Raw genomic sequence first — 26,960 nt, 5'->3', positions numbered from 1 at the left:
GTGTTACATACATGTGGAAATTCTCTGCTCCTTCGTGCCAAGTTTTTTGAGGCTCCCAACCCCAAGTCTCATCCCGAGCACTTCGAGCCTCTCCTCCACGTGCTTGTAGAGCCTAGATGTTACCTCCTGAGTTTTGGTAAAACCCCTCCAGCTCCCCACCCAAGTGTTGCCAAAACACAGACCTCGTACCCCCGAGTGCTGCTGGATCCCTGAGCACACGCGGACCCCAAACCATCCTAACTACTGGAGACCCCAAATTGCCCCAAGCACTACGGTTCCTCCTGACCCCCCCTCTACCTGATCCAGAACAAATCTCAACTGACACAAGTCCTGCCAGACCTCAGACCCTCCTGACAGCTGCTGAAACCTGTTCTTCACCATGTTGTCAAAAAAACCAACTCTCCCTGTCTTTCTCAAGCACTGCTAGACACACTCCTCCCCTGAATGATAGGTAGCAGACCCCAGATCTTCCCTCTACCAGACCCAACACCCCTCACCCTGTACTGCCAGTGTATACACAGCATGCATCCACGTACACCAGGGGTATTCAAGTAGTAACAGTTTGTATTTGTAAAGAAAATTGGCAGAAGACAAAGTCTCAATTGCTGCAGGCTTCACCAGCACTGGTTGGCCCCAAGACATTTAATGGGTCTGTCGAATGTAATGAGTTGAGTTCGATTCAAGCAGCATTTCCATCCATCAGAACTTGAGGGATCAGAGAACATTTCTCACCAAGGTTTAAGGTCTTTTCAGCAGTGAAATGATTTAATTGGAATTGCACAAGATTCATGAAAGAATGATGTATTGCACAGATTTTTTTTTTTGCTTTGCTTTGCTTTGCACTGAATCATTAGCTTGTTTAGTGCCAAATAGTAAAAGGAACAGGAGGAGGGCATTCAGCCCCCTGAGCTGTTCTGCCATTCAGTCAGATCATGGCTGATCTGTATCTTAAATCCATCTGCCCGCCTTGGTTACATAACCCTTAATACCCTTGCCCAACAAAAATCTATCGATCTCTGTTTTGAATGCGAATTGCACTGGATCTCACTTTGCAATTAATGGGAACTTGATTGAATATAAGACCCAGGTTGGCAGCATTGCTTTGGTATGTCTCTGAACTGTATTGTTAAACATCTGGCTGTTCTGTTTAACTCCTCCCTTCAGTAATTTAACATGGGTAAACTTTACTGCATTTGTAAAGAAGCTTAGCATACACCTTTTATCCAGTTAATATCAAAATGGACAGCTGGTGTGTACCTCCTGTCCATCACACCTTTCCGTCCTATTTCTTGGTCACACTCCAGAGAAAGGTATAAAGAAACAAAGGAATCCTCCAGGAACACAAGGGGCGCTAATTTGGGCCGTTTAGCGCCCGCTGTCTCGGTGCTACACAGCCCCTCTGACATCCAAGATGGTGTCTTGGATGCTTACGCACGTTTCCAGCGTGATGTGCGCCGGACGCCATCTTGGTATAGGAGTTAGCACAGGCACGGATAACGAACGCTGGAATCATGTAAAGTAGGGAGAAAATGGCTTCAATCAATGTGCAATGCTGATTTAAAGTGATAGACACCATTTTAGGACTTAATGCTCAACTCAATGCACAGTCTTAACCCCGACCATCTGAACGTGCCTTAGAGTGCCTGGTGGACCCCCCACCAGTGATATTTAAAGGGACCATGCAGGATTTACAGGTTAGTGGCTGGATTATTGCTTCTGGCTGCTGAGACATTTGTAACTGTTTTTCGAGGTCTCCTAGACTTGAATACTAGGACGCGGGGACATAGCCTAACATTTAGAGCCAGGACGTGCAAGAATGAAGTTAGGAAATGCTTCTACACGCAAAGGGTGGGAGACGTTTGGAACGCTCTTCTGCAGATGGCAGTTGATGCTAGCTCACTTGTGAATGTTAAATCTGAGATTGACAGATTTCTGTGAACCAAGGGTATTAAGGGATATGGGGCTACGGCAGGTATATGGAGTTAGGTCACAGGTCCACCATGATCTCATTGAATGGCAGAACGGGCTCGAGGGGGTAAATGCCACTGCCAATTGCTGCCTCCTGATATGCACCACCTTCTCCTGCAAGAAAGTGGGACATGTGTCTGGGTGATGTGCCTGTCATGGTTGAATAGCTGCCAGTGTGTGTGTGGCCTGTGAGTTGTGGGTGGGCGACTTGCAACAGTGGTAATGTGTAAGGGTGAGAGGAAGCACCTGGTTGGAAGAGTTGAGTACTGATGGAAAGAGTTTGTTGGTATGTGGGTGATGGGGGTGCAGTGTGTGGTGCAGTTGGTAGGAGATGCCACTTGACAGTTGACCTCACTCAACTTGACCACTCATGTCAAAGCATTGAACTTCTCCCTGCACTGCATCCATGTTCATGATGCTGTGCGCCTGGCATTGACTTCGTCCCCCGCTGCCTCCCACTGCATTTTGGATATGTCTGGAGGGCCTCTTGCCCCCCCCACCATGGATATAGGATGCCCCTCCTTCTGTCCACCTCTTGCGCGAAGGCCCCTGGTGCATCAGCAGAGAACCTTGGTGCACGCACTCTCGCAGGCCTGGTACAAACTCAGATCATCAGATTGGTGAGGTCTGGCATGCAGATTGGAGGATGTGGGATTTAGTAGTGTGCAACCTTTATTCAGTGTTTTAACATAACTCATCAGTGTGTAAACATATGGATGGGACCTTCATCTGTGTTTTATGTGTGTGATGTCTGATCTCCATTCGGACTCCGTGCAGACAGTAGACTGTTATTTTCAGCAAATAACAGGTACTAGCTACCTTTAAGAGAGTTCTAAGAAACATCCTCCCTTTAAGAGATTGAGCGCCCCTGGTGGTGGAAAGTGTGAATTGCATTGATTCCGGAATGGAACGTTGATTGCAGGTGTGTCCTCGGGCCGGCCAAAACTCACGTCCTGCCTGCGCAGGGGTCATTGGGTGTGGGGTAATAGCGCATCACGCTACCCGCGCCCAAAAAGAGCCCCTATCCAATTTTTCCCCCAAAATATCAGTTCCTGGATGCCTGCAGTCCCTCAGTTGACTTGTGCATGAACTCACCCAGTGTTTATTTAATAGCAGTGGCTTCTTAATTGACCTCTGTATGAACCCACTGTACTTAACATCACTGTGACAAAGATTATATATGTTTGTCTAGTTTTAGTTGAATCCAGTCACTATAGTTACGCTGATTTAAAGATACTGGCAGCCCAAGCTTCATTTTGACTTGTGTTGCAAGGTCAGTTCAAACTCACTGTTGAACTTTGACTACAAGTGAGGAAACAAGCTAACTTTGCACAAACACAGGCGGTGGGGGTAAATTTGACTTTGGACGATAGTGTAAAACGGGTGATATCGATTCGGTCGCCTGTTATACATCTCTCCTGATTTAATTTCCATTGAAGTCATGGAGGGTTTTCCCCCGATCCCCATTGGCTTCAGTTTTATTCGGGTCCTTGGTGTCACACTCAGTCAAATGCTGCCTTGATGTCAAGGGCAGTCACTCTCACCTCAGCCCTGGAATTCAGCTCTTTTGTCCATGTTTGGACCAAGGCTGTAATGAGGTCTGGAGCCGAGTGGTCCTGGCGGAACCCAAACTGAGCATCGGTGAGCAGGTTATTGGTGAGTAAGTGCCGCTTGATAGCACTGTCGACGACACCTTCCATCACTTTGCTGATGATTGAGAGTAGACTGATGGGGCTGTAATTGGTCGGATTGGATTTGTCCTGCTTTTTGTGGACAGGACATACCTGGGCAATTTTCCACATTGTCGGGTAGATGCCAGTGTTGTAGCTGTACTGGAACAGTTTGGCTAAAGGTGCAGCTAGTTCTGGAGCACAAGTCTTCGCACTACAGCTGGGATGTTGTCGGGGCCCATAGCCTTTGCTGTATCCAGTGCACTCAGCCGTCTCTTAATATCACGTGGAGTGAATTGAATTGGCTGAAGACTGGATTCTGTGACAGTGGGGATCTCAGGAGGAGGCCGAGATGGATCATCCACTCGGCACTTCTGGCTGAAAATGGTTGTGAACACTTCAGCCTTGTCTTTTGCATTCACTTGCTGGACTCTGCCATCATTGAGGATGGGGATGTTCAAGGAACCTCATCCTCCTATTAGTTGCTTAATTGTCCACCACCATTCACTACTGGATGCGGCAGGACTGCAGAGCTTTGACCTGATCTGTTGATTGTGAGATCACTTAGCTCTGTCTATAGCATGCAGTATCTCATAATCTTTAGCTGTGTTTATTATATCTGACTGCTGCATCATTTACTATCGACCCTGTTTCCTCGCTATCGAATAAGGGTATGGGCAGTGCAGAGGTTATGGTGCAGGGTTCCACATTGCAGAGGTTGTGAGTTCAAATCCCATTTGTGCAAGTTGTGAAATTAGAGTCAATAAATTCAGGTAATTTTTGGGCTGATACCAGACAAAAAACAACTGGTCCACCGATGTTCTTCAGGGAAGGGAACCTGCCACCCCTACCCTGTCTGGGCCTACATGTGACTCCAGTCCCACACAATGTGGTTGACTCTTAATGCCCTCTGAGGTGGTCAAACAAGCCATTTGTTATAAAAGCAATCCATTCAGAAGGCCCACCACCATTTTATTGGGGTATTAGAGATGGGCAATGAATGCAACCTTACCAACATCCTAAGGGGAAAGTTCAGACTTTATGGATTGGAGCCTGAACCATAATTACAAAGTTTGATGAGTGAAATATTCCCCATTCAAACTCGTTGAATGGCAATTTAGATTCTTGAGAAGTGTCAAAACAACAGGCGCATTGTAATTGGCTGATTTTCTGTTCCTAACACTGAATGCGTACTTCACAAAATCGCAACTAGCTGCCATTTAAATTGGCAGATGCTTAAAGCAACAAAAAAAAGTCCATAAGAAACTATAGGGCCAATTCATTGATGTCGCCCTGAGGGAGCGGTGTCCACCTCATGCAAGTAAGGTCCATCGAATCAGGAGAAGTTCTGACCAGTTGTGAAGCCGTGTTGCATGTAGCGCTGGCCTCACTAAAACCACTAGATTTATGTAAATTGGTGCTCGGGTCCAATGGTCACTTCACCGTGGTCTTTTGCAGTGCAGCTCCTCATTTGCTGAATGACCTTACAATATGGGCACTGGGAGGCCTCCATGCTGTTCACTGTAGATCTTCATTACTTAAAATGAGGATGCCATTATTTTGATACTGTGGTTTTTGCCTGCTGTTTCTGTACAGCCAAACTGAACTTAGAAGCAGAAAAATATTAGGAACAAGAGTAGATCATTCAGCCCCTTGAGCCTGTTCCACCATCCTATTAGATCATGGCTCTTCTGCACCTCAACTCCATTTACCCACCTTTGCTCCATAATCCCTTGATACCCCTTACCCAACAAAAATGAATGTATCTCAGTCTAGATAGCTCCAACTGTCCCCCAACATCCACAGCCGTTTGGGGGAAGAGAGTTTCAGATTTCTGCTGCCCTTTGTGTGAAGAAGTGCTTCCTGATTTCACTCCTGAACGGCCTAGCTCTAATTTTAAGGTAATGCCACGTTGTTCTGGATTTACACCCCAGAAGAAATAGTTTCTCCGTATCTACCCTATCGAATCTTTTAACATTATAAAAGCAATCCATTCAGAAGGCCCACCACCATTTTATTGGGGTATTAGAGATGGGCAATGAATGCAACCTTACCAACATCCTAAGGGGAAAGATCAGACTTTATGGATTGGAGCCTGAACCATAATTACAAAGTTTGATGAGTGAAATATTCCCCATTCAAACTCGTTGAATGGCAATTTAGATTCTTGAGAAGTGTCAAAACAACAGGCGCATTGTAATTGGCTGTTTTTCTGTTCCTAACACTGAATGCGTACTTCACAAAATCGCGACTAGCTGCCATTTAAATTGGCAGATGCTTAAAGCAACAAAAAAAGTCCATAAGAAACTATAGGGCCAATTCATTGATGTCGCCCTGAGGGATCCTATACTCGAGGGAATGCAAGCCAAGTTGCAAGCAACCTGTCCTCATAATTTAACCTTCAAATCCCTCTAGAAGATTAAGAGTGATCTAATTGAGGTGTTTAAGATGATTAAAGGATTTGATAGGGTAGATAGAGATAGACAGGGAGTCCAATATAAGGGGGAATTACCTTAAAATGAGAGCTAGACTGTTCAGGGGTGATGTCAGGAAGCACTTCTTCACACAAAGGGTAGTGGAAATCTGGAACTCTGTTCCCAGGAATCTGTTGAGGCTGGGGGTCAATTGAAAATTTCAAAACTGAGATTGATAGTTTTTTGTTAAGTAAGGGTATTAAGGGATATGGAGCAAAGAAAATTTACAGTTTTAAAGGAGGTGCAGGAACAGAGAGACCTGAGGGTGTATGTACACAAATCTTTGAAGGTGGCAGGACAAGTTGTGAAGACTGTTAAAAATGCATATGGGATCCTTATAAACAGATGTGGAGATGCCGGTGATGGACTGGGGTTGACAATTGTAAACAATTTTACAACACCATGTTATAGTCCAACAATTTTATTTGAAATTCACAAGCTTTCGGAGGCTTCCTCCTTCCTCAGGTGAATGTTGTGGAAATGAAATCCTCGAACCCTTCGCATTTATAAATCACAGAACAATACCTGGTGATTACAGACAGTCTTTCCAACTGCCCGTTGCCAAGGCAATCACAGTGTGCAGACAGAGAGGTGTTACCTACAAGGCCACCGAATATACAAACAACCAAAAAAAAAACAGAGAGAGAGAGGCAGAAACATAGTAACATCTGGAAGGAAGAGAAAGACAGCAAATGACCCGTTATATTAAAAACAGATAACATTTGTTCGCTGGTGGGGTTACGTGTAGCGTGACATGACACGTGTTCATGTCACGCTACACGTAACCCCACCAGCGAACAAATGTTCATGTCACGCTACACGTAACCCCACCAGCGAACAAATGTTCATGTCACGCTACACGTAACCCCACCAGCGAACAAATGTTCATGTCACGCTACACGTAACCCCACCAGCGAACAAATGTTCATGTCACGCTACACGTAACCCCACCAGCGAACAAATGTTCATGTCACGCTACACGTAACCCCGCCAGCGAACAAATGTTACCTGTTTTTAATATAACGGGTCATTTGCTGTCTTTCTCTTCCTTCCGGATGTTACTATGTTTCTGCTTCTCTCTCTCTCTGTTTTTGTTTGGTTGTTTGTATATTCGGTGGCCTTGTAGGTAACACCTCTCTGTCTGCACACTGTGATTGCCTTGGCAACGGGCAGTTGGAAAGACTATCTGTAATCACCAGGTATTGTTCTGTGATTTATAAATGCGAAGGGTTCGAGGATTTCATTTCCACAACATTCACCTGAGGAAGGAGGAAGCCTCCGAAAGCTTGTGAATTTCAAATAAAATTGTTGGACTATAACTTGGTGTTGTAAAATTGTTTATAATTTATAAACAGAGGCATAGAGTATAAAAGCAAGGAAATTATGCTAAACCTTTATAAAACACTGGTCAGGCCTCAGTTGAAGTATTGTGTCCAATACTGAGCACCAGACTTTAGGAAGGATGTCAAGGCCTTAGAGAGGGTGCAGAGGAGATTTACCAAAATGGTATCAGGGATGAGGGACCTCAGTTACATTGAGAGACTGGAGAAGCTGGGGAAACTGAAGCCCATGGGATTAAAGGGACAGTAACTGTGTGGATACAAAATTATCTAAGGGACAGAAAGCAGAGAGTAGTGGTGAACAATTGTTTTTCAGACCGGAAGGAAGTACACAGCGGTGTTCCCCAGGGGTCAGTATTCGGACCACTGTTCTTTTTGATATATATTAATGACCTGGACTTGGGTATAGAGAGTATAATTCCAAAGTTTGCAGATGACATGAAACTCAGAAATGTAGCAAATGAGGAGAAAAGTAGCAGACTTCAGGAGGACAGAGACAGACTGGTGAAATGGGCAGACACATGGCAGATGAAATTTAACACAGAGAAGTGTGAAGGGATACATTTTGGTAGGGAGAATGAGGAGAGGCAATATAAACTAAATGGTACAATTTTAAAGTGGGTGCAGGAGCAGAGAGATCTGGGGGTGCACATAACGCTGCCTTGAAGGTGACAGGACCAGTTAAAAAGGCTGTTAAAAAGGCATACGGGATCCTTGACTTTATACATAGAGGCATAGAGTACAAAGCAAGGAAGTTACACTAAACCTTTATAAAACACTGGTTAGGCCTCACTGGAGTATTGTGTCCAATTCTGAGCACCACACTTTAGGAAGAATGCCTTAGAGAGGGTGCAGAGGAGATTTACTCGAATGGTACCAGGGATGAGGGACTTCAATTACATGGAGAGGTTAGATAAACTGGGATTGTTCTCCTTAAAGCGAAGAAGGATAAGGAGAGAATTAGTAGGCGGTGTTCAAAATCATGAGGGTTTTGATAGAGTAAATAAGGAGATAATGTTTCCAGTGGCAGAAGGGTCGGTAACCAGAGGACACAGATTTAAGGTAATTGGCAAAAGAACCAGAGATGAGATGAGGAGAAATGTTTTAAATGCAGCGAGTTGTTATGATCTGGAATGCGCTGCCTGAAAGGGCGGTGGAAGCAGATTCAATAATAATTTTCGAAAGTGAATTGGATAAATACTTGCAAGGGAAAATTTGCAGGGCTATGGGGGAAGGGGAGGGGAATGGCACTAATTGGAGCCGGGACAGGCATGATGAGCCAAATGGCCTCCTTCTGTGCTATAAGATTCTATGAACTACTTGGGCATGTCTGAAGGGAGCCCGTCTTTGTTGTCTACACTTAGCAGTGGGGCTGTCACCGAGTTGTGCTCACTGCTGGAGCCTGACCTGCGGACTGGATCAACCAAAGGGACAACCCTACCCATTACAGTGAAAGTCACGAGGGCATTGAACGTTTGTACCACCATTTCAAGCCATGACCAGAGACATTTCCCAGGTGGGTCAGTTGTCCATGTACCCCCCACCCCGAGGTTGAGCAGGGCCCTGCAGTATTGTTTGCCCGAGGCAACCTGTTTGTCACTCACCACGGAAAGGAGGGGACAGCTGGAAAGGGCCCATCACTTTTACCGGGGGTGGGGAGGGAGGTTCCTAAATTTGTAGAGCCTCATTGATGGCACCCATGTCACCATCAGGGAGCCTAACAATAGCTCTGTGCCATGGATCAACAACAAACAACTTGCGTTTATATAGCACCTTTAACCTAGTAAAATGTCCCAAGGCACTTCACAGGAGCGTTATCAAACAAAAATTGACACTGAGCCACAGAAGGAGATATTAGGACAAGTGACCAAAAGCTTGGCCAAAAATGTAGGTTTTGAGGAGCATCTTAAAGGAGTCCATGCTATCAGTGTCCGGGTGGCCTCGGACCATCACACACTGCCGCTGACTGCACGGTACCCTGGCGGATGCCACTATCCTTCCACATCTTAAATCATTAAAAGTAGCAACGCAGGTTAATAAGACCATAAAAAATGCAAACAAACCACTGGGGTTCATTTCTAGAGGAATAGAATTCAAATGCAGAGAAGTTATGTTAAACTTGTATAGAACCTTGGTTAGACCACACTTGGAGTTCTGTGAATAGTTCTAGTCTCCATGTTACAAAAAGGATATAGAAACACTGGAGAAGGTGCAAAAAAGATTTACAAGGATACAAGGATGATGCCAGAACTGAGAGGATATACCTATCAGGAAAGACTGAGCAGGCTGGGTTCTTTTCTTTAGCAAAGAGATGGCTGAGAGGTGACCTGTTAGAGGTCTTCAAAATTATGAAAGGGTTTGATAGAGTAGACGTAGAAAAGATGTTTCCACTTGTGGGGGAGTCCAAAACTAGAGGACATAAATATGAGATAGTCACTAATAAATCCAATTAGGGGTTCAGGAGAAACTTCTTCACTCAGCGAGTGGTTAGAATGTGGAACTCGCTGCCATTTAGGACCCCCCTCACTGGCGCCTTGTTGTCCCTTTAGTTGAGGTGAATAGCATAGATGCATTTAAGGGGAGCTAGATAAACACATGAGGGTGAAAGGAATAGAAGGATAATGCTGATAGTGTAGGATGAAGTAGGGTGGGAGGAGGCTCGTGTGGAGCATAAACACCGACATGGACCAGTTGGGCCGAATGGCCTGTTTCTGTGCTGCTAATTCGATGTAATTCTATTGCAACAGTAAACAAGTGTTTGAAGGAGCAGATGGAACGAACAGATGGCTGCAGGGTGACCAGGGTTACCCCTTGCTGCCCTGCTGGCTATTAACACCAGTCAGAAACCCCCACATCGGGGCAGAAAGGAATTACAAAGGGGCCGATGCCTCCACCTGAATTCTGGTGGAACATCCCATCGGGATTTGAAGCACTGCTTTCATTACCTGGGCAAGTCAGGTGGGGTCCCACTACACAGCCCCTAGAAAGTTTCCACGGTCATCTGGGTCTACTGTGTGAAATCATCGTTCATAGAGGCGAAACACCGCAACCAGAAGGGCTGGAATGTGAGCTGAAGCTTTGACTGCAGAGAATGAGTATGAGGTGGAGAGAAGATCAGACCACTGCTGATGTTCTGGAATTCCTTCCCTAAACCTCTGCACCTCTCTATCTCTCTACCTCTCTATCTCTCTCTCCTCCTTTAAGACACTCCATAAAACCTACCTCTTTGACCAAGCTTCTGGTCACCTGCCCTAATATGCCCTTATGTGGCTCAGTGTCAAATTTTGTGTGACACCGCTCCTATGAAGCGTCTTAGGTCGTTTTACTGCGTTAAGGGTGTTATATAAATGTAAGCTGTTGTTGTTGTTGTAGTTGTGTCGCCAGGCAGACTGATGCACGAGGGACTGATTGACAGGACTTGCAGTTGAAAGAAACCTTTGATTCCCTACATGAACAGTCCAATGGTTCTGTCCGTGCCACACTCGCCCCACGCCAATGTGTTAATCCGAAACTCCCTTCCTTCAGTGCTGCCCTACTCTACTTTCTCTCAGTGCCCATGTTCGTATGTCCCTTATGTCCAAAAATTCATCTTCAATCATTCCAAGGAAGATGCAATCAGTGTGTCCTTAGGCCACTGTTTGCTTCCCCGGGGCTTGCCCTAGGTGACAGTGTGGGCTGTGTGTCACCTACTTCCTAATCTCCTTCTCCTTCGAAGTACCACCTTGGTGACAGCCCGTTGCTGCTCCCCATACTCACCTGTGGCAAGTTCCGTTACTACTGAATCATGAGTTTGCCTCCCAGTGTTGGCAGCGCCTTGACATCGTGCCATCCGGCTGCACCAGGCCCCTCCCTGCCTCTTCCACAGGGAGGCCAGCTGGGGGTGGCAGAGAGGCCATCGTCCGGAGAGCTTCTGGAATTTTCCTTGATTTATTTTTGGGCGTCAGGCGTATATATGCAGGAGAGTCGCTCGGCGATTAAACAGATGGAGTAGAATCTACGGCGGGATCGAGTGTGAGGCGGTCTATGAAACATTGGGCTGCCTTGGTTCCACAGTTTCTTAATCTACATATTATTCTTCAAAAAAAGAACAAAAATACAGAGCCACAAATGACTGTCAAGTTTAGGAGATCCTAGTGGTGGTGTTCTCTGTAATAGCAGCACTGTCCTCTAAAGCTACTCAGTAAATAAGTGTGGATTAACTTGAGTTCCAGTGACTCAGTGTCAGAAATGTCACTTGGTGAATTAAAGTAATTAAATGGCACTTTCACTCAATGATGTCTTCCCTGGATTAGTGCTGGTAGTTTGACACTGATAGTTGTTAAAGGACACAGCTTCCCAACTCTGCGGCAGAATCTTCTTCCTTTTAATTGTAAAGTCTACAATAGGCCGTGATTCCATTTGTGGTCTTCCAGTTGGAGGCCCGAAATGGCCGATGGTACCTGGGCCTGGATTTCTATCCTGTCCCAAGTCAAGGGGCATGGTGACAGAAACAGCGGGAAACTGGGCCGATTAGGCCGAGCACCACTTCCCTATCCCCACCTTAATTTCCATCTCCCCGCCCCGCCAGGTCAGCCACTGTTCCCCTCTTTCTAGCCTGATGCATGGCGGTGGGGAGGCAGGGCCTGGCAAACCGACTCATTTCCCTGCCTTCCAACTGTGTCCCTGCCGCCCCCGGGCCCTGTCAGTAATCCCGATGAGCACCATGTTGGATAGAGTGGGCACTCTAGTTGGCGTCACCCCCTCCCTTATGGCCCCTTATCACTTCAGTGAGGTACTGCAGCTCCTGGAGGAAATCTTCTAGTGTCTTCTAGTCCCCTTAAATAATTCTCCTCTTCCTTCACCTCCTCTTCTTCCTCCTGCTGCTCCTCCTTCTGCTCCACCTCCTCTTCCATCTTCTCTTCCTCCTGCTCTTCCTGCCTCTCCTCCTCCACCTTCTCCTGCCTCTCCTCCTGCTTCTCCACCTCCTCCTGCCCCTCCTCCTCCACCTCCTCCTCCTGCCTCTCCTCCTCCTGCTTCTCCACCTCCTCCTGCCCCTCCTCCTCCACCTCCTCCTTCTCCTCCTCCTGCTTCTCCACCTCCTCCTGCTCCTCCTGCCTCTCCTCCTCCTCCTGCTTCTCCACCTCCTCCTGCCCCTCCTCCTCCTCCTGCCTCTCCTCCTCCTCCTGCTTCTCCACCTCCTCTTGCTCCTCCTCCTCCTGCTTCCCCACCTGTTCAACAGTGTTTGCTCCTGTTTTGGATCCCACCTGGATTTTAACCGACAGCGGGTTTCCAGTGGGAATCTGCGGCATCGAGTTAATCACCCGTGGCCCGCGGCAGAACGAGGCCCGGTCGTTTTTAACCCCCGCCTGACTATTCTGGGTGGGAAGTCGTCGGGAAGCGCTGGAATATCGCGTGGGTCGGGCGCTGCCCGCTGACACATGGTAGGTGGTGGGATCAGACTCTGAGGACATGTCGCAGGGTGTGGGCTCGCGTTCGGAGTGGGTCCAGGGCAGGGGAGGCCTCCGCTTTCCTCATAGGGCCCAGAGGAGAACCTCTGCTCCTCCTCGCTCCACAAGGGAAAGAAAAAACTTACCATTTTTGGCCTCTTCTGGGGCTGAGATCCTCTTCTGTCCCGGTTGGCCTGGTGGCAAATCCACAGCAGCTGCTCCGCCCAGGTCTGGGTTAAAATTGCAGTCGGGTCCCAATGACATCATTCGTTCCCAATGTGCATGTATAAAGAAGGACCCAGCTGGCTTTGGGCGGGTATTCTTGCCACCTGCTCAGGAAGCCAGGTTAAAATTGTGGACTGGGGGAATCCAGTGGCTGCAGGCCGGGTAATTAAGTCAGTATTTTAACTGCCCACCCGCCATGGATGTAAGAAAGAAAGAAAGGCTTGCATTTATATAGTGCCTTTCACGACCTCAGGGCGTCCCAAACGCTTTACAGCCAATGAAGTGTAGTCACTGTGTGAGAGTATGGGGTTATCCATTTGGGAAACAGCCATCAATCTTTGCAGCACTGAGATCGCAGATCCTGCTTTGCCTCTCTCACAACCCACACACTGTGAAAACAATGGCTGGAAATCTTATAGAATCTCTCATAAATATTGGTTGCAAGGAATTATAAGTCACCGTATTTGCTTTTTTCTGTATCTTTTTGCTGAAGTGTTAAGCATTTAGCTTGGAATGACTTCTTAAACATGATGGTGAGGGAGCTGAATGATATGCACAGTTGAAATGACTTGGTGACTGAAACACTCTAGGTTCTGCCTCTTTTACTGCAGTTTGAAGCAGAATTTACATCTGCTTCAACATTAATTTGGTGCAAAATTCCAGTATAGAGCATCCAACTGACTGATCCATCTGTACTGCCCTCATCAAGTGCTACCAAACGGGTACCTTAGAACCAAAGGAATTTTACAGCACAGAAGGAGGCCATCCGGCCCATCATATCTATCCTGGCTTTTTACTGGAGCACATTGAAAATAGGAAACACTCTAAAAAGCAGAGTGGGAGCAAGTTATAAGTAGAAACATCCTTTACCAGTTCTGTTTTTGCTCATTGCTTCTACTTTTCAATGTTTAAAAATGAATTCTTAATTTTTGGCGATGATTGAGATGCAGATGTGATGTTTTTTTTTATCCAGCTGGGTGGGAGGCGATTGGAGTCCGTGTTCCAGCACCTGTGGAAAAGGCACTCAGCTTCGGAATGTCACCTGTGTCTATCAGCTGCAAAACGGCACGTATTTCAACACAAGAAATCTCTACTGCCTCGGTCCGAAGCCGCCTGCGGTACAAGGCTGTGAAGGCCGCGATTGTCTCACGCTGTGGGAGGCCTCGGACTGGTCAAAGGTACGTGGTTCTCAACGACCAAACAAAACCACTAGGAACGGACAGACAAGGTCATATTTAGTGATCGGAGCCCAGAAATGATGAATCTCGTCTCCCATTCCATCACCATCACTGTGCCTGTCAGTAAATGAGTTCATTCTAAATCATCTTAAAAATTATACTCGCTGCCAGGGCCCCATAGGCCATGTTTGAACAGTGAGATTTGTTCCTTTGCAGAGTTAATGCAATAATTTAGTTATGTTACAGTACCGTAGGGCTGATTCCTCACATTTTAATTATGTTTCAGTATCGAAGGACTGAGTCCCCATATATTAGGCGCTTCAGTACTAGATGAGTAATTCCCCCATATTTTAATCTTGTTGCAATTCTGTAGGGATGATTCCTCCAATCGGGCACCCCGAACATTGACAGGGAGCACAGGCACTGGTCGGGAAATCAGAGGCCCGATGCTCTGTCCATTTATGTTAACGGCTGAAGTGTCAGCTCCTGTGGGCCGACGATATCCAATCAGCGCTCCCTGTGAACGCGGCTCCATGCCGGGAGCTCATGATTGAGGAATCGACCCATTACTTCAGCGGTGAATTCAGTAGGGATTTCAGGAGAAACTTCTTTACTCAGAGAGTGGTTAAAATGTGGAACAAGGAGCAATTGAGGCGAATAGCATGGATGCAAGTAAGGGGAATCTAGATAAATACATGAGGGAGAAAGGAATAGAAGGAGATGCTGATAGGGTGAGATGAAGAGTGGTGGGAGGAGGCTCGTGTGCAGGATAAACGCCAGCATTTTTTTTTATTCGTTCATGGGATGTGGGCGTCGCTGGCAAGGCCAGCATTAATTGCCCATCCCTAATTGCCCTTGAGGAGGTGGTGGTGAGCCACTTCTCGAACTGCTGTGGTCCGTGTGGTGAAGATTCTCCCAAAGACCAGTTGGGCCGAATGGCCTGTTTCTGTGCTGTAAATTCTACGTAATTCTATGAAATTGTAGCTCACTTTCTATAAACAAATTGTTTAGGACCTTTTATATTATCGGCTAGGTATTGAGACAGTGGCTGTTCTCACATATTAACTTTTGAATGGTCTTGCTGTGACCTGGAGTAGAAGCTCGTGCTTAGGCTGGCCGTGAGGCTTGGGCCTGTACACTTACGCAGAACATTTCCCTTGTGACTTTTGGGTCGTGACGATGTGAAAGGAATAAATGCCTTTTTGACATCATAGAGATCGTTTTCGTTAGTGGGGAAAATGGTGAGAAAATCATGGCCAGCACGGACTCATAAAATCACCTCTGATGACATTACTTCCAGAATGTGCTGCTGCCCCATTAAAACCGAGCCAGTGAAAGTCGAGCCCTCCTCACCACCACTTTAAAAACGCCAGCTGGGATTGACCTGCTCTACAGGGGCTGCTGACCACAGAACAATATAAAGGCAGCTCTGGTGATAGAATCAGGAGGGGGTCATTCAGCCCATCGCGCCTGTGCCAACTCTTTGAAAGAGCGAATAATTAGTCCCACTCCCACTCTCTTTCCCCATAGCCCTGCAACCTTTTCCCTTTTAAGCATATATCCAATTCCCTTTTGAATGTTACTATTGAATCTGCTTCCTTTCAGGCAGAGCATTCCAGATCATAACAACTCTGCATAAAAAAAAATTCTCCTCATCTCCCCCCTGGATTTTTTGCCAATTATCTTAAATCTGTGTCCTCTGGTTACTGACCCTCCTGCCACTGGAAACAGTTCCTCCTTATCTACTCTATCAAAACCCCCCATAATTTTAAACACTTCTATTAAATCTCCCCTCCTTTGCTGTAAAGAGAACAATTGCAGCTTCTCCAGTCTCTCCACATAACTGAATTTCTTCATCTTTGGTCCCATTCTGGTAAATCTCCTTGTTGTTGTGACAGGATAAAAATAATTCACACTCTGGGGCGATTACCACTTCAACAACTTGCATTCCGATAGCAGCTTTAAAGTAGAAAAACGTCCCAAGGATCTTCATAAAGGCATCAGGAAAAAAATGGATGCCAAGCCAACGAAGGAGAGATTGGGAGGGGTGACCAAAAGCTCGGTCAAAGACATGGGTTTTAAGGAGAGTCTTAGAGGAAGAAAGGGAGTTGGAGATGGACGAGGTTTAGCATGGGACCTAGGCAGCTGAAGGCACGGCCTCCATTGGTTGGACGAGTGTGGGAGGGGGGGTGGGGCTGCACCAGAGGCCGGAATCAGAACAACTGAGAATTCGAGGAATGAATTGTAGCATTGGAGGTGGATACGGAGATAGGGAGGGGCGAGGCAATGGAGGGATGTAAAGATGAGGATAAGAATTGGAGTATTTTGGGCCACTTTGTATCATGAACAACTCATCCACTTAATGCTGCTGCTGTGTTTCTTCCATATACATTCAAAATAAATTAGCAAAAAATGCCAAATATTGCCAAGTACACGTGCAGTCCTTTACTTGAAGCAAGTTACATTTCAGTTCCAGGTTCTTTGGTATTTTACAATTTAATTTGAACATGTCACCTCCCTTATCTGTGATGGCTGCCCATATGATAATGCACTTTGCAGCTGTGTTAAACTCTCTGCTTGCTTTACACACGGTCCACTTTCAGCCTTCAATAAGCTTCGATGAATTTAGCCAATAATGAAGAAGAATTTTGTATCTCCAGGAGGTTTATTGTCCCAGCGATTGTTTCAGTCTCAGGCAAAGGCACGTGATTTTAAAAAAATCTGCTTTGTTTATCCTTACCCTTTTTCGTAACTTCTGAGTAAAACAATCAATCCTGGAGTTTTAATGGTGCTTGTTTTAATGGTTTGTTGTATCAGTACCAGACAGTACGTAGACAACATACCAAGGCTAACACTGGCTGACTTCCGAAGCTGGGTGGGCTGGTGGCCACACTCTGATGTTATTTCCAGTGCTGTCCATTCAGACTGAGCATGAGGTGATTGATTGTGAGGAGATTCAAGGCAGGTTACTGAGATAAAAAGAGAAACACAAATGCTAGAAATCCAAAATAAAAAACGAAATTGCTAGAAATGCAAAGTAGGATGGTCAGCACTTAGAAGTAAAAAGAACGGGTTTAATATTTCTGTCCGATGAAGGGAGTGAATTTGTTGCATCTTCCATTAAACTTTAGGTAATTGGCAAAAGAACCAGAGGGGGTGATGAGGAGAATTGTTATGATCTGGAATGCGCTGCCTGAAAGGGCGGTGGAAGCAGATTCAATAATAACTTTCAAGAGGGAATTGGATAAATACTTGAAAAGGAAAAAATTGCAGGGCTATAGGGAAAGAGCAGGGGAGTGGAACTAATTGGATAGCTCTTTCAAAGAGTCAGCACAGGCACGATGGGCCGAATGCCCTCCTTCTGTGCTATACGATTCTATGATTAAATTAATTAAAATGCCACCTAATGCCACAGCGAGTTAAAATCGTCATTATTTTAGTCGGTTTTGTTTTGACACTCGAACCATTCAAAATCCAAAGCTGCAGCCAGCTGTTCTCTCCTGGTTTGGTTCCTGAATTTAATGACCAACTTCTGCCTCTCTCTGGGAAGCACCATTCTAAAGAGTTTCATCGCGTGGGTTTGTTAATTCCACTTCCTGCTGATAATTTATGGCACTGAAACTGGAAGTTCTAATTAACTGGAGTGAATTAATGTTTAACGCCACATTCCAGGCGAGCGTTTAAAAATGATCTCCGCAACGCCCACGGTAAACAGACAATTACGCCAGTGGCAGCCTGTTCAGACTGGCCTTTCCCCGGTGAGAAAACGCTCCACAACTCCTTCATGTCTGGGACACTTATGAGTTATGGGTCTTTTATAGTCTTAAAAGTATCATAGAACACAATCATAGAATGATACAGCACAGGAGGAGGCTATTCAGCCCATTGTGCCTGTGCTGGCTCTTTGAAAGAGCAACCCAATTAGTCCCACTCTCCTGCTCTTTCCCCATAGCCCTGCAAATTTTTCCCCTGCAAGTATTTATCTAATTCCCTTTTGAAAGTTATTGTTGAATCTGTTTCCACCGCCCTTTCAGGCAGCGCATTCCAGATCATCACAACTCGCTGCATAATTATTTTTCCTCATGTCGCCTGTGGTTCTTTTACCAATTACCTTAAACCTCTGTCCTCTGGTACATGGAATGTATTCGAGATGGTTTCCTAGAGCAATACGTCATGGAACCAACCAGGGAACAGGCTATTTTAGTTCATGTATTGTGTAATGAGACAGGGTTAATTAGTAATCTCACAGTAAAAGAACCTCTGGGGAAGAGTGATCATAAAATGATAGAATTTCACATTGAGTTTCTACTTAAGTCAGAAACTAGAGTCTTAAACTTAAATAAAGCCAATTATATAGGTACAAGGGGTGAGTTGTCAAAGGTAGATTGGGAAATTAAATTAAAGGGTTTGACAGTTGAAAAGCAATGGCAAACATTTAAAGAAATATTTCAATATTCTCAACAAATATACATTCCATTGAGAAATAAAATCTCCATGGGAAGAGTGATCCACCTGTGGCTAACTAAAGAAGTTAAGGAGTGTACTAAATTGAAAGAAGAGGCCTATAATGTTGCCAAGAAGAGTAGTAAGCCTGAAGATTGGGAGAGTTTTAGAAACCACAAAGGACGACCAAAAAATTGATAAAAAGGGAGAAAATAGAATATGAAAGTAAATTAGCAAGAAATATAAAAATGGATTGTAAGAGCTTCTACAAGTATGTAAAAAGGAAGAGAGTCGCAAAAGTAAACGTTGGTCTCCTAGAGGCTGAGACAGGAGAAATTATAATGGAGAATAAGGAAATGGCAGATGTGTTAAGCAAATATTTTGTATCTGTCTTTACAGTAGGGGACACAAAAAGCATACCAGAAATAGTGGGGAACCAAGGGGTAAATGAGAACTTAAAATAATTAATATCACTAGAGAAAAAGTATTGGATAAACTAATGGGACTAAAAGCCAACAAATCCCCTGGACTTGATGGCCTACATCCGAGGGTTCTAAAAGAGGTGGCTGCAGAGATAGTGGATGCATTGGTTGTGATCTTCCAGAATTCTCTAGATTCTGGAATGGTTCCAGTGGATTGGAAGGTAGCAAATGTTGCCCCGCTATTCAAGAAGGGAGGGAGAGAGAAAACAGAGAACTACAGGCTAGTTAGCCTGACATGGGTCGTCGGGAAAATGCTGGAATCCATTATTAAGGAATTGGTAACAGAGCACTTAGAAAATCATAATATGATTAGGTAGAGTCAACATGGTTTTATGAAAGGAAATCATGTTTGACAAATTTATCAGAGTTTTTTGAGGATATAACTAGCAGGGTAGATAAAGGAGAACCAATGGGTGTAGTATATTTGGATTTTCAAAAGGCATTCGATAAGGTGCCACATAAAAGGTTGTTACACAAGGTAAGGGCTCATGGGGTTGGGGGTAATATATTAGCATGGATAGAGGATTGGTTAAAGGACAGAAAACAGAGAGTAGGGATAAATGGGTCATTCTCACTTTGGCAGGCTGTAACTAGTGGGATGCTTGGGCCTCAGCCATTTACAGTCCATATTAATGACTTAGATGAAGGGACCGAGTGTATTGTATCCAAATTTGCTGACAATACAAAGCTAGGTGGGAAAGTAAGCTGTGAGGAGGACACAAAGTGTCTGCAAAGGGATATAGACAGGTTAAGTGAGTGGGCAAGAAGGTGGCAGATGGAGTATAATGGGCCGATGGGGAAATGTGAGGTTATTCACTTTGGTAGGAAGAATAGAAAAACAAAATATTTTTTAAATGCTGAGAAACTATTAAGGGTGCTCAGAGAGATTTGGGTGTCCTCGTACAAGAAACACAAAAAGTTAGTATGCAGGTACAGCAAGCAATTAGGAAAGCAAATGGCATGTTGGCCTTTATTGCAAGGGGGTTAGAGTTCAAGAGTAAGAAAGTCTTACTACAATTGTACAGGGCTTTAGTGAGACCTCACCTGGAGTACTGTGTACAGTTTTGGTCTCCTTATCTAAGGAAGGACGTACTTGCCTGAGAGGAGATGCAACAAAGGTTCACTAGATTAATTCCTGGGGTGAGAATGTTGTCCTCTGAAGAGAGGTTAAGTAGAATGGGCCTATACTCTCTGGAGTTTAGAAGAATGAGAGGTGATCTCATTGAAACATATAAGATTATGAAGGGCTTGACAGGGTAGATACTGAGAGGCTGTTTCCCCTGGCTGGAGAGTCTAAAACTAAGGGGCATAATCGTGTGATGCAGGGTCGGCCTGAGATGAGGAGGAATTTCTTCACACAAAGGGTTGTAAATCTTTGGAATTCTCTATCCCAGAGGGCTGTGGATGCTGAGTCATTGAGTCTATTCAAGGCTGAGATGGATAGTTTTTTGGGGTCTAGAGGAATCAAGGGATATGGGGATCGGGCGGGTAAGTGGAGTTGAGATGGAAGATCAGCCATGATCTGATTGAATGGCGGAGCAGGCTCGAGGGGTCATATGGCCTACTTCTGCTGCTATTTCTTATGTTCTTATGTACTGGCCCTTCTGCCACTGGAAATAGTTTTTCCTTATTTACTTTATCTAAACCTTCATGATTTTGAACACCTCTATCAAATTTCCTCTTTACCTTCTCTGCTCTAATGAGAACAACCCCAGCTTCTCCAGTCTCTCCACATAACCAAAGTCCCTCATCCCTGGCACCATTCTAGTAAATCTCTTCTGCACCTTCTCCAAGGCATTGACGTCCTTCCTAAAGTGTGGTGCCCAGAATTAAACACAATACTCCAGCTGGGGCCTAACCAGCGTTTTATAAAGATGTAGCATAGCTTGCTTTTGTACTCTACGCCTCCGTTTATGAAGCCCAGGATCCCATATGCTTTTTTTAACAGCCTTCTCAACTTGTCCTGCCGCCTTCAAAGATCCGTGCAACACCATGTCCTGAAATGCACCTAACAAGAATAATGTCACAAAAAGAGACCTGCATACGCCACCCAGAACCTAGGAAAACCGTACCAATTTCAAAAACAGTGACACTGGCTCCAAAAATGCTGACAACTCAATAATTTTGATGCCTAATTTCTACGTCAATGCAAGGAAAACAAGTGGTCAAAGGGGCTTTGTAAATTAAACTATAGGAATATGCAACATTCCTCAACTCCACCCCGTCCCCTCAGTTAATACCACCACTGTGCCCCTCCCCCTCATTTAATATTGGAAGTCAGCCCCATCCCCTCAGTTAATACTGGCACTCTGCCCCTCCCCCTCAGTTAATAATGGCACTCTGCCCCTCCCCCTCAGCAACTGCTGGCACTCTATTCCGCCCCCTCAACTAGTCTGCCCCTCCCCCTCAGTTACTGATGGCACTCTGCCCCTCCCCCTCAGTTACTATTGGCACTCTGCCCCTCCCCCTCAGTTACTGATGTCACTCTGCCCCTCCCCCTCAGTTACTGATGGCACTCTGCCCCTCCCCCTCAGTTACTGATGGCACTCTGCCCCTCCCCCTCAGTTACTGATGTCACTCTGCCCCTCCCCCTCAGTTACTGATGGCACTCTGCCCCTCCCCCTCAGTTACTATTGGCACTCTGCCCCTCCCCCTCAGTTACTGATGTCACTCTGCCCCTCCCCCTCAGTTACTGATGTCACTCTGCCCCTCCCCCTCAGTTACTGATGGCACTCTGCCCCTCCCCCTCAGTTACTGATGTCACTCTGCCCCTCCCCCTCAGTTACTGATGTCACTCTGCCCCTCCCCCTCAGTTACTGATGGCACTCTGCCCCTCCCCCTCAGTTACTATTGGCACTCTGCCCCTCCCCCTCAGTTACTGATGGCACTCTGCCCCTCCCCCTCAGTTACTGATGGCACTCTGCCCCTCCCCCTCAGTTACTGATGGCACTCTGCCCCTCCCCCTCAGTTACTATTGGCACTCTGCCCCTCCCCCTCAGTTACTGATGGCACTCTGCCCCTCCCCCTCAGTTACTGTTGGCACTCTGCCCCTCCCCCTCAGTTACTGATGGCACTCTGCCCCTCCCCCTCAGTTACTGATGGCACTCTGCCCCTCCCCCTCAGTTACTATTGGCACTCTGCCCCTCCCCCTCAGTTACTGATGGCACTCTGCCCCTCCCCCTCAGTTACTATTGGCACTCTGCCCCTCCCCCTCAGTTACTATTGGCACTCTGCCCCTCCCCCTCAGTTACTGTTGGCACTCTGCCCCTCCCCCTCAGTTACTGATGTCACTCTGCCCCTCCCCCTCAGTTACTATTGGCACTCTGCCCCTCCCCCTCAGTTACTGATGGCACTCTGCCCCTCCCCCTCAGTTACTATTGGCACTCTGCCCCTCCCCCTCAGTTACTATTGGCACTCTGCCCCTCCCCCTCAGTTACTGATGGCACTCTGCCCCTCCCCCTCAGTTACTATTGGCACTCTGCCCCTCCCCCTCAGTTACTATTGGCACTCTGCCCCTCCCCCTCAGTTACTGATGGCACTCTGCCCCTCCCCCTCAGTTACTATTGGCACTCTGCCCCTCCCCCTCAGTTACTGATGGCACTCTGCCCCTCCCCCTCAGTTACTATTGGCACTCTGCCCCTCCCCCTCAGTTACTATTGGCACTCTGCCCCTCCCCCTCAGTTACTATTGGCACTCTGCCCCTCCCCCTCAGTTACTATTGGCACTCTGCCCCTCCCCCTCAGTTACTATTGGCACTCTGCCCCTCCCCCTCAGTTACTGATGGCACTCTGCCCCTCCCCCTCAGTTACTATTGGCACTCTGCCCCTCCCCCTCAGTTACTATTGGCACTCTGCCCCTCCCCCTCAGTTACTGATGGCACTCTGCCCCTCCCCCTCAGTTACTATTGGCACTCTGCCCCTCCCCCTCAGTTACTGATGGCACTCTGCCCCTCCCCCTCAGTTACTATTGGCACTCTGCCCCTCCCCCTCAGTTACTATTGGCACTCTGCCCCTCCCCCTCAGTTACTGATGGCACTCTGCCCCTCCCCCTCAGTTTCTGATGGCACTCTGCCCCTCCCCCTCAGTTTCTGATGGCACTCTGCCCCTCCCCCTCAGTTACTGATGGCACTCTGCCCCTCCCCCTCAGTTTCTGATGTCACTCTGCCCCTCCCCCTCAGTTTCTGATGGCACTCTGCCCCTCCCCCTCAGTTACTGATGGCACTCTGCCCCTCCCCCTCAGTTACTATTGGCACTCTGCCCCTCCCCCTCAGTTACTATTGGCACTCTGCCCCTCCCCCTCAGTTTCTGATGGCACTCTGCCCCTCCCCCTCAGTTTCTGATGGCACTCTGCCCCTCCCCCTCAGTTACTGATGGCACTCTGCCCCTCCCCCTCAGTTTCTGATGTCACTCTGCCCCTCCCCCTCAGTTTCTGATGGCACTCTGCCCCTCCCCCTCAGTTACTGATGGCACTCTGCCCCTCCCCCTCAGTTACTGATGGCACTCTGCCCCTCCCCCTCAGTTACTGATGGCACTCTGCCCCTCCCCCTCAGTTACTGATGGCACTCTGCCCCTCCCCCTCAGTTACTGATGGCACTCTGCCCCTCCCCCTCAGTTACTGATGGCACTCTGCCCCTCCCCCTCAGTTACTATTGGCACTCTGCCCCTCCCCCTCAGTTACTATTGGCACTCTGCCCCTCCCCCTCAGTTACTATTGGCACTCTGCCCCTCCCCTCAGTTACTGATGGCACTCTGCCCCTCCCCCTCAGTTACTGTTGGCACTCTGCCCCTCCCCCTCAGTTTCTGATGGCACTCTGCCCCTCCCCCTCAGTTTCTGATGGCACTCTGCCCCTCCCCCTCAGTTACTGATGGCACTCTGCCCCTCCCCCTCAGTTTCTGATGTCACTCTGCCCCTCCCCCTCAGTTTCTGATGGCACTCTGCCCCTCCCCCTCAGTTACTGATGGCACTCTGCCCCTCCCCCTCAGTTACTATTGGCACTCTGCCCCTCCCCCTCAGTTACTGATGGCACTCTGCCCCTCCCCCTCAGTTACTGATGGCACTCTGCCCCTCCCCCTCAGTTTCTGATGTCACTCTGCCCCTCCCCCTCAGTTTCTGATGGCACTCTGCCCCTCCCCCTCAGTTACTGATGGCACTCTGCCCCTCCCCCTCAGTTACTATTGGCACTCTGCCCCTCCCCCTCAGTTACTGATGGCACTCTGCCCCTCCCCCTCAGTTTCTGATGTCACTCTGCCCCTCCCCCTCAGTTACTGATGGCACTCTGCCCCTCCCCCTCAGTTACTGATGGCACTCTGCCCCTCCCCCTCAGTTACTGATGGCACTCTGCCCCTCCCCCTCAGTTACTGATGGCACTCTGCCCCTCCCCCTCAGTTACTATTGGCACTCTGCCCCTCCCCCTCAGTTACTGATGGCACTCTGCCCCTCCCCCTCAGTTACTATTGGCACTCTGCCCCTCCCCCTCAGTTACTATTGGCACTCTGCCCCTCCCCCTCAGTTACTGATGGCACTCTGCCCCTCCCCCTCAGTTACTGATGGCACTCTGCCCCTCCCCCTCAGTTACTGATGGCACTCTGCCCCTCCCCCTCAGTTACTATTGGCACTCTGCCCCTCCCCCTCAGTTACTGATGGCACTCTGCCCCTCCCCCTCAGTTACTATTGGCACTCTGCCCCTCCCCCTCAGTTACTATTGGCACTCTGCCCCTCCCCCTCAGTTACTGATGGCACTCTGCCCCTCCCCCTCAGTTACTATTGGCACTCTGCCCCTCCCCCTCAGTTACTGATGGCACTCTGCCCCTCCCCCTCAGTTACTATTGGCACTCTGCCCCTCCCCCTCAGTTACTGATGGCACTCTGCCCCTCCCCCTCAGTTACTGTTGGCACTCTGCCCCTCCCCCTCAGTTACTGATGTCACTCTGCCCCTCCCCCTCAGTTACTGATGTCACTCTGCCCCTCCCCCTCAGTTACTGATGGCACTCTGCCCCTCCCCCTCAGTTACTGATGTCACTCTGCCCCTCCCCCTCAGTTACTGATGGCACTCTGCCCCTCCCCCTCAGTTACTGATGGCACTCTGCCCCTCCCCCTCAGTTACTGATGGCACTCTGCCCCTCCCCCTCAGTTACTGATGTCACTCTGCCCCTCCCCCTCAGTTACTGATGGCACTCTGCCCCTCCCCCTCAGTTACTATTGGCACTCTGCCCCTCCCCCTCAGTTACTATTGGCACTCTGCCCCTCCCCCTCAGTTACTGTTGGCACTCTGCCCCTCCCCCTCAGTTACTGATGGCACTCTGCCCCTCCCCCTCAGTTACTGATGGCACTCTGCCCCTCCCCCTCAGTTACTGATGGCACTCTGCCCCTCCCCCTCAGTTACTGATGGCACTCTGCCCCTCCCCCTCAGTTACTGATGGCACTCTGCCCCTCCCCCTCAGTTACTATTGGCACTCTGCCCCTCCCCCTCAGTTACTGATGGCACTCTGCCCCTCCCCCTCAGTTACTATTGGCACTCTGCCCCTCCCCCTCAGTTACTGATGGCACTCTGCCCCTCCCCCTCAGTTACTATTGGCACTCTGCCCCTCCCCCTCAGTTACTATTGGCACTCTGCCCCTCCCCCTCAGTTACTGATGGCACTCTGCCCCTCCCCCTCAGTTTCTGATGGCACTCTGCCCCTCCCCCTCAGTTTCTGATGGCACTCTGCCCCTCCCCCTCAGTTACTGATGGCACTCTGCCCCTCCCCCTCAGTTTCTGATGTCACTCTGCCCCTCCCCCTCAGTTTCTGATGGCACTCTGCCCCTCCCCCTCAGTTACTGATGGCACTCTGCCCCTCCCCCTCAGTTACTATTGGCACTCTGCCCCTCCCCCTCAGTTACTATTGGCACTCTGCCCCTCCCCCTCAGTTTCTGATGGCACTCTGCCCCTCCCCCTCAGTTTCTGATGGCACTCTGCCCCTCCCCCTCAGTTACTGATGGCACTCTGCCCCTCCCCCTCAGTTTCTGATGTCACTCTGCCCCTCCCCCTCAGTTTCTGATGGCACTCTGCCCCTCCCCCTCAGTTACTGATGGCACTCTGCCCCTCCCCCTCAGTTACTGATGGCACTCTGCCCCTCCCCCTCAGTTACTGATGGCACTCTGCCCCTCCCCCTCAGTTACTGATGGCACTCTGCCCCTCCCCCTCAGTTACTGATGGCACTCTGCCCCTCCCCCTCAGTTACTGATGGCACTCTGCCCCTCCCCCTCAGTTACTATTGGCACTCTGCCCCTCCCCCTCAGTTACTATTGGCACTCTGCCCCTCCCCCTCAGTTACTATTGGCACTCTGCCCCTCCCCTCAGTTACTGATGGCACTCTGCCCCTCCCCCTCAGTTACTGTTGGCACTCTGCCCCTCCCCCTCAGTTTCTGATGGCACTCTGCCCCTCCCCCTCAGTTTCTGATGGCACTCTGCCCCTCCCCCTCAGTTACTGATGGCACTCTGCCCCTCCCCCTCAGTTTCTGATGTCACTCTGCCCCTCCCCCTCAGTTTCTGATGGCACTCTGCCCCTCCCCCTCAGTTACTGATGGCACTCTGCCCCTCCCCCTCAGTTACTATTGGCACTCTGCCCCTCCCCCTCAGTTACTGATGGCACTCTGCCCCTCCCCCTCAGTTACTGATGGCACTCTGCCCCTCCCCCTCAGTTTCTGATGTCACTCTGCCCCTCCCCCTCAGTTTCTGATGGCACTCTGCCCCTCCCCCTCAGTTACTGATGGCACT

General features: G+C 48.2%; 1 protein-coding gene across 1 annotated transcript in view; it reads left to right on the top strand.

Annotated features, from left to right (window-relative positions):
• Positions 1-26,960, top strand: part of adamts17 (ADAM metallopeptidase with thrombospondin type 1 motif, 17) — a 547,852-nt gene that overhangs the window by 463,541 nt on the left and 57,351 nt on the right. The window contains exon 20 of the mRNA XM_067971641.1: positions 14,077-14,281. Coding sequence (XP_067827742.1) covers positions 14,077-14,281 — 205 coding nt within the window. The remainder of the gene's footprint in view (positions 1-14,076; positions 14,282-26,960) is intronic.

This window comes from Heptranchias perlo, chromosome 34 (assembly GCF_035084215.1).
Source record: "Heptranchias perlo isolate sHepPer1 chromosome 34, sHepPer1.hap1, whole genome shotgun sequence".
NCBI classification, from domain to species: Eukaryota; Metazoa; Chordata; class Chondrichthyes; order Hexanchiformes; family Hexanchidae; genus Heptranchias; species Heptranchias perlo.
This window is presented reverse-complemented; position numbering and strand designations above follow the sequence as displayed.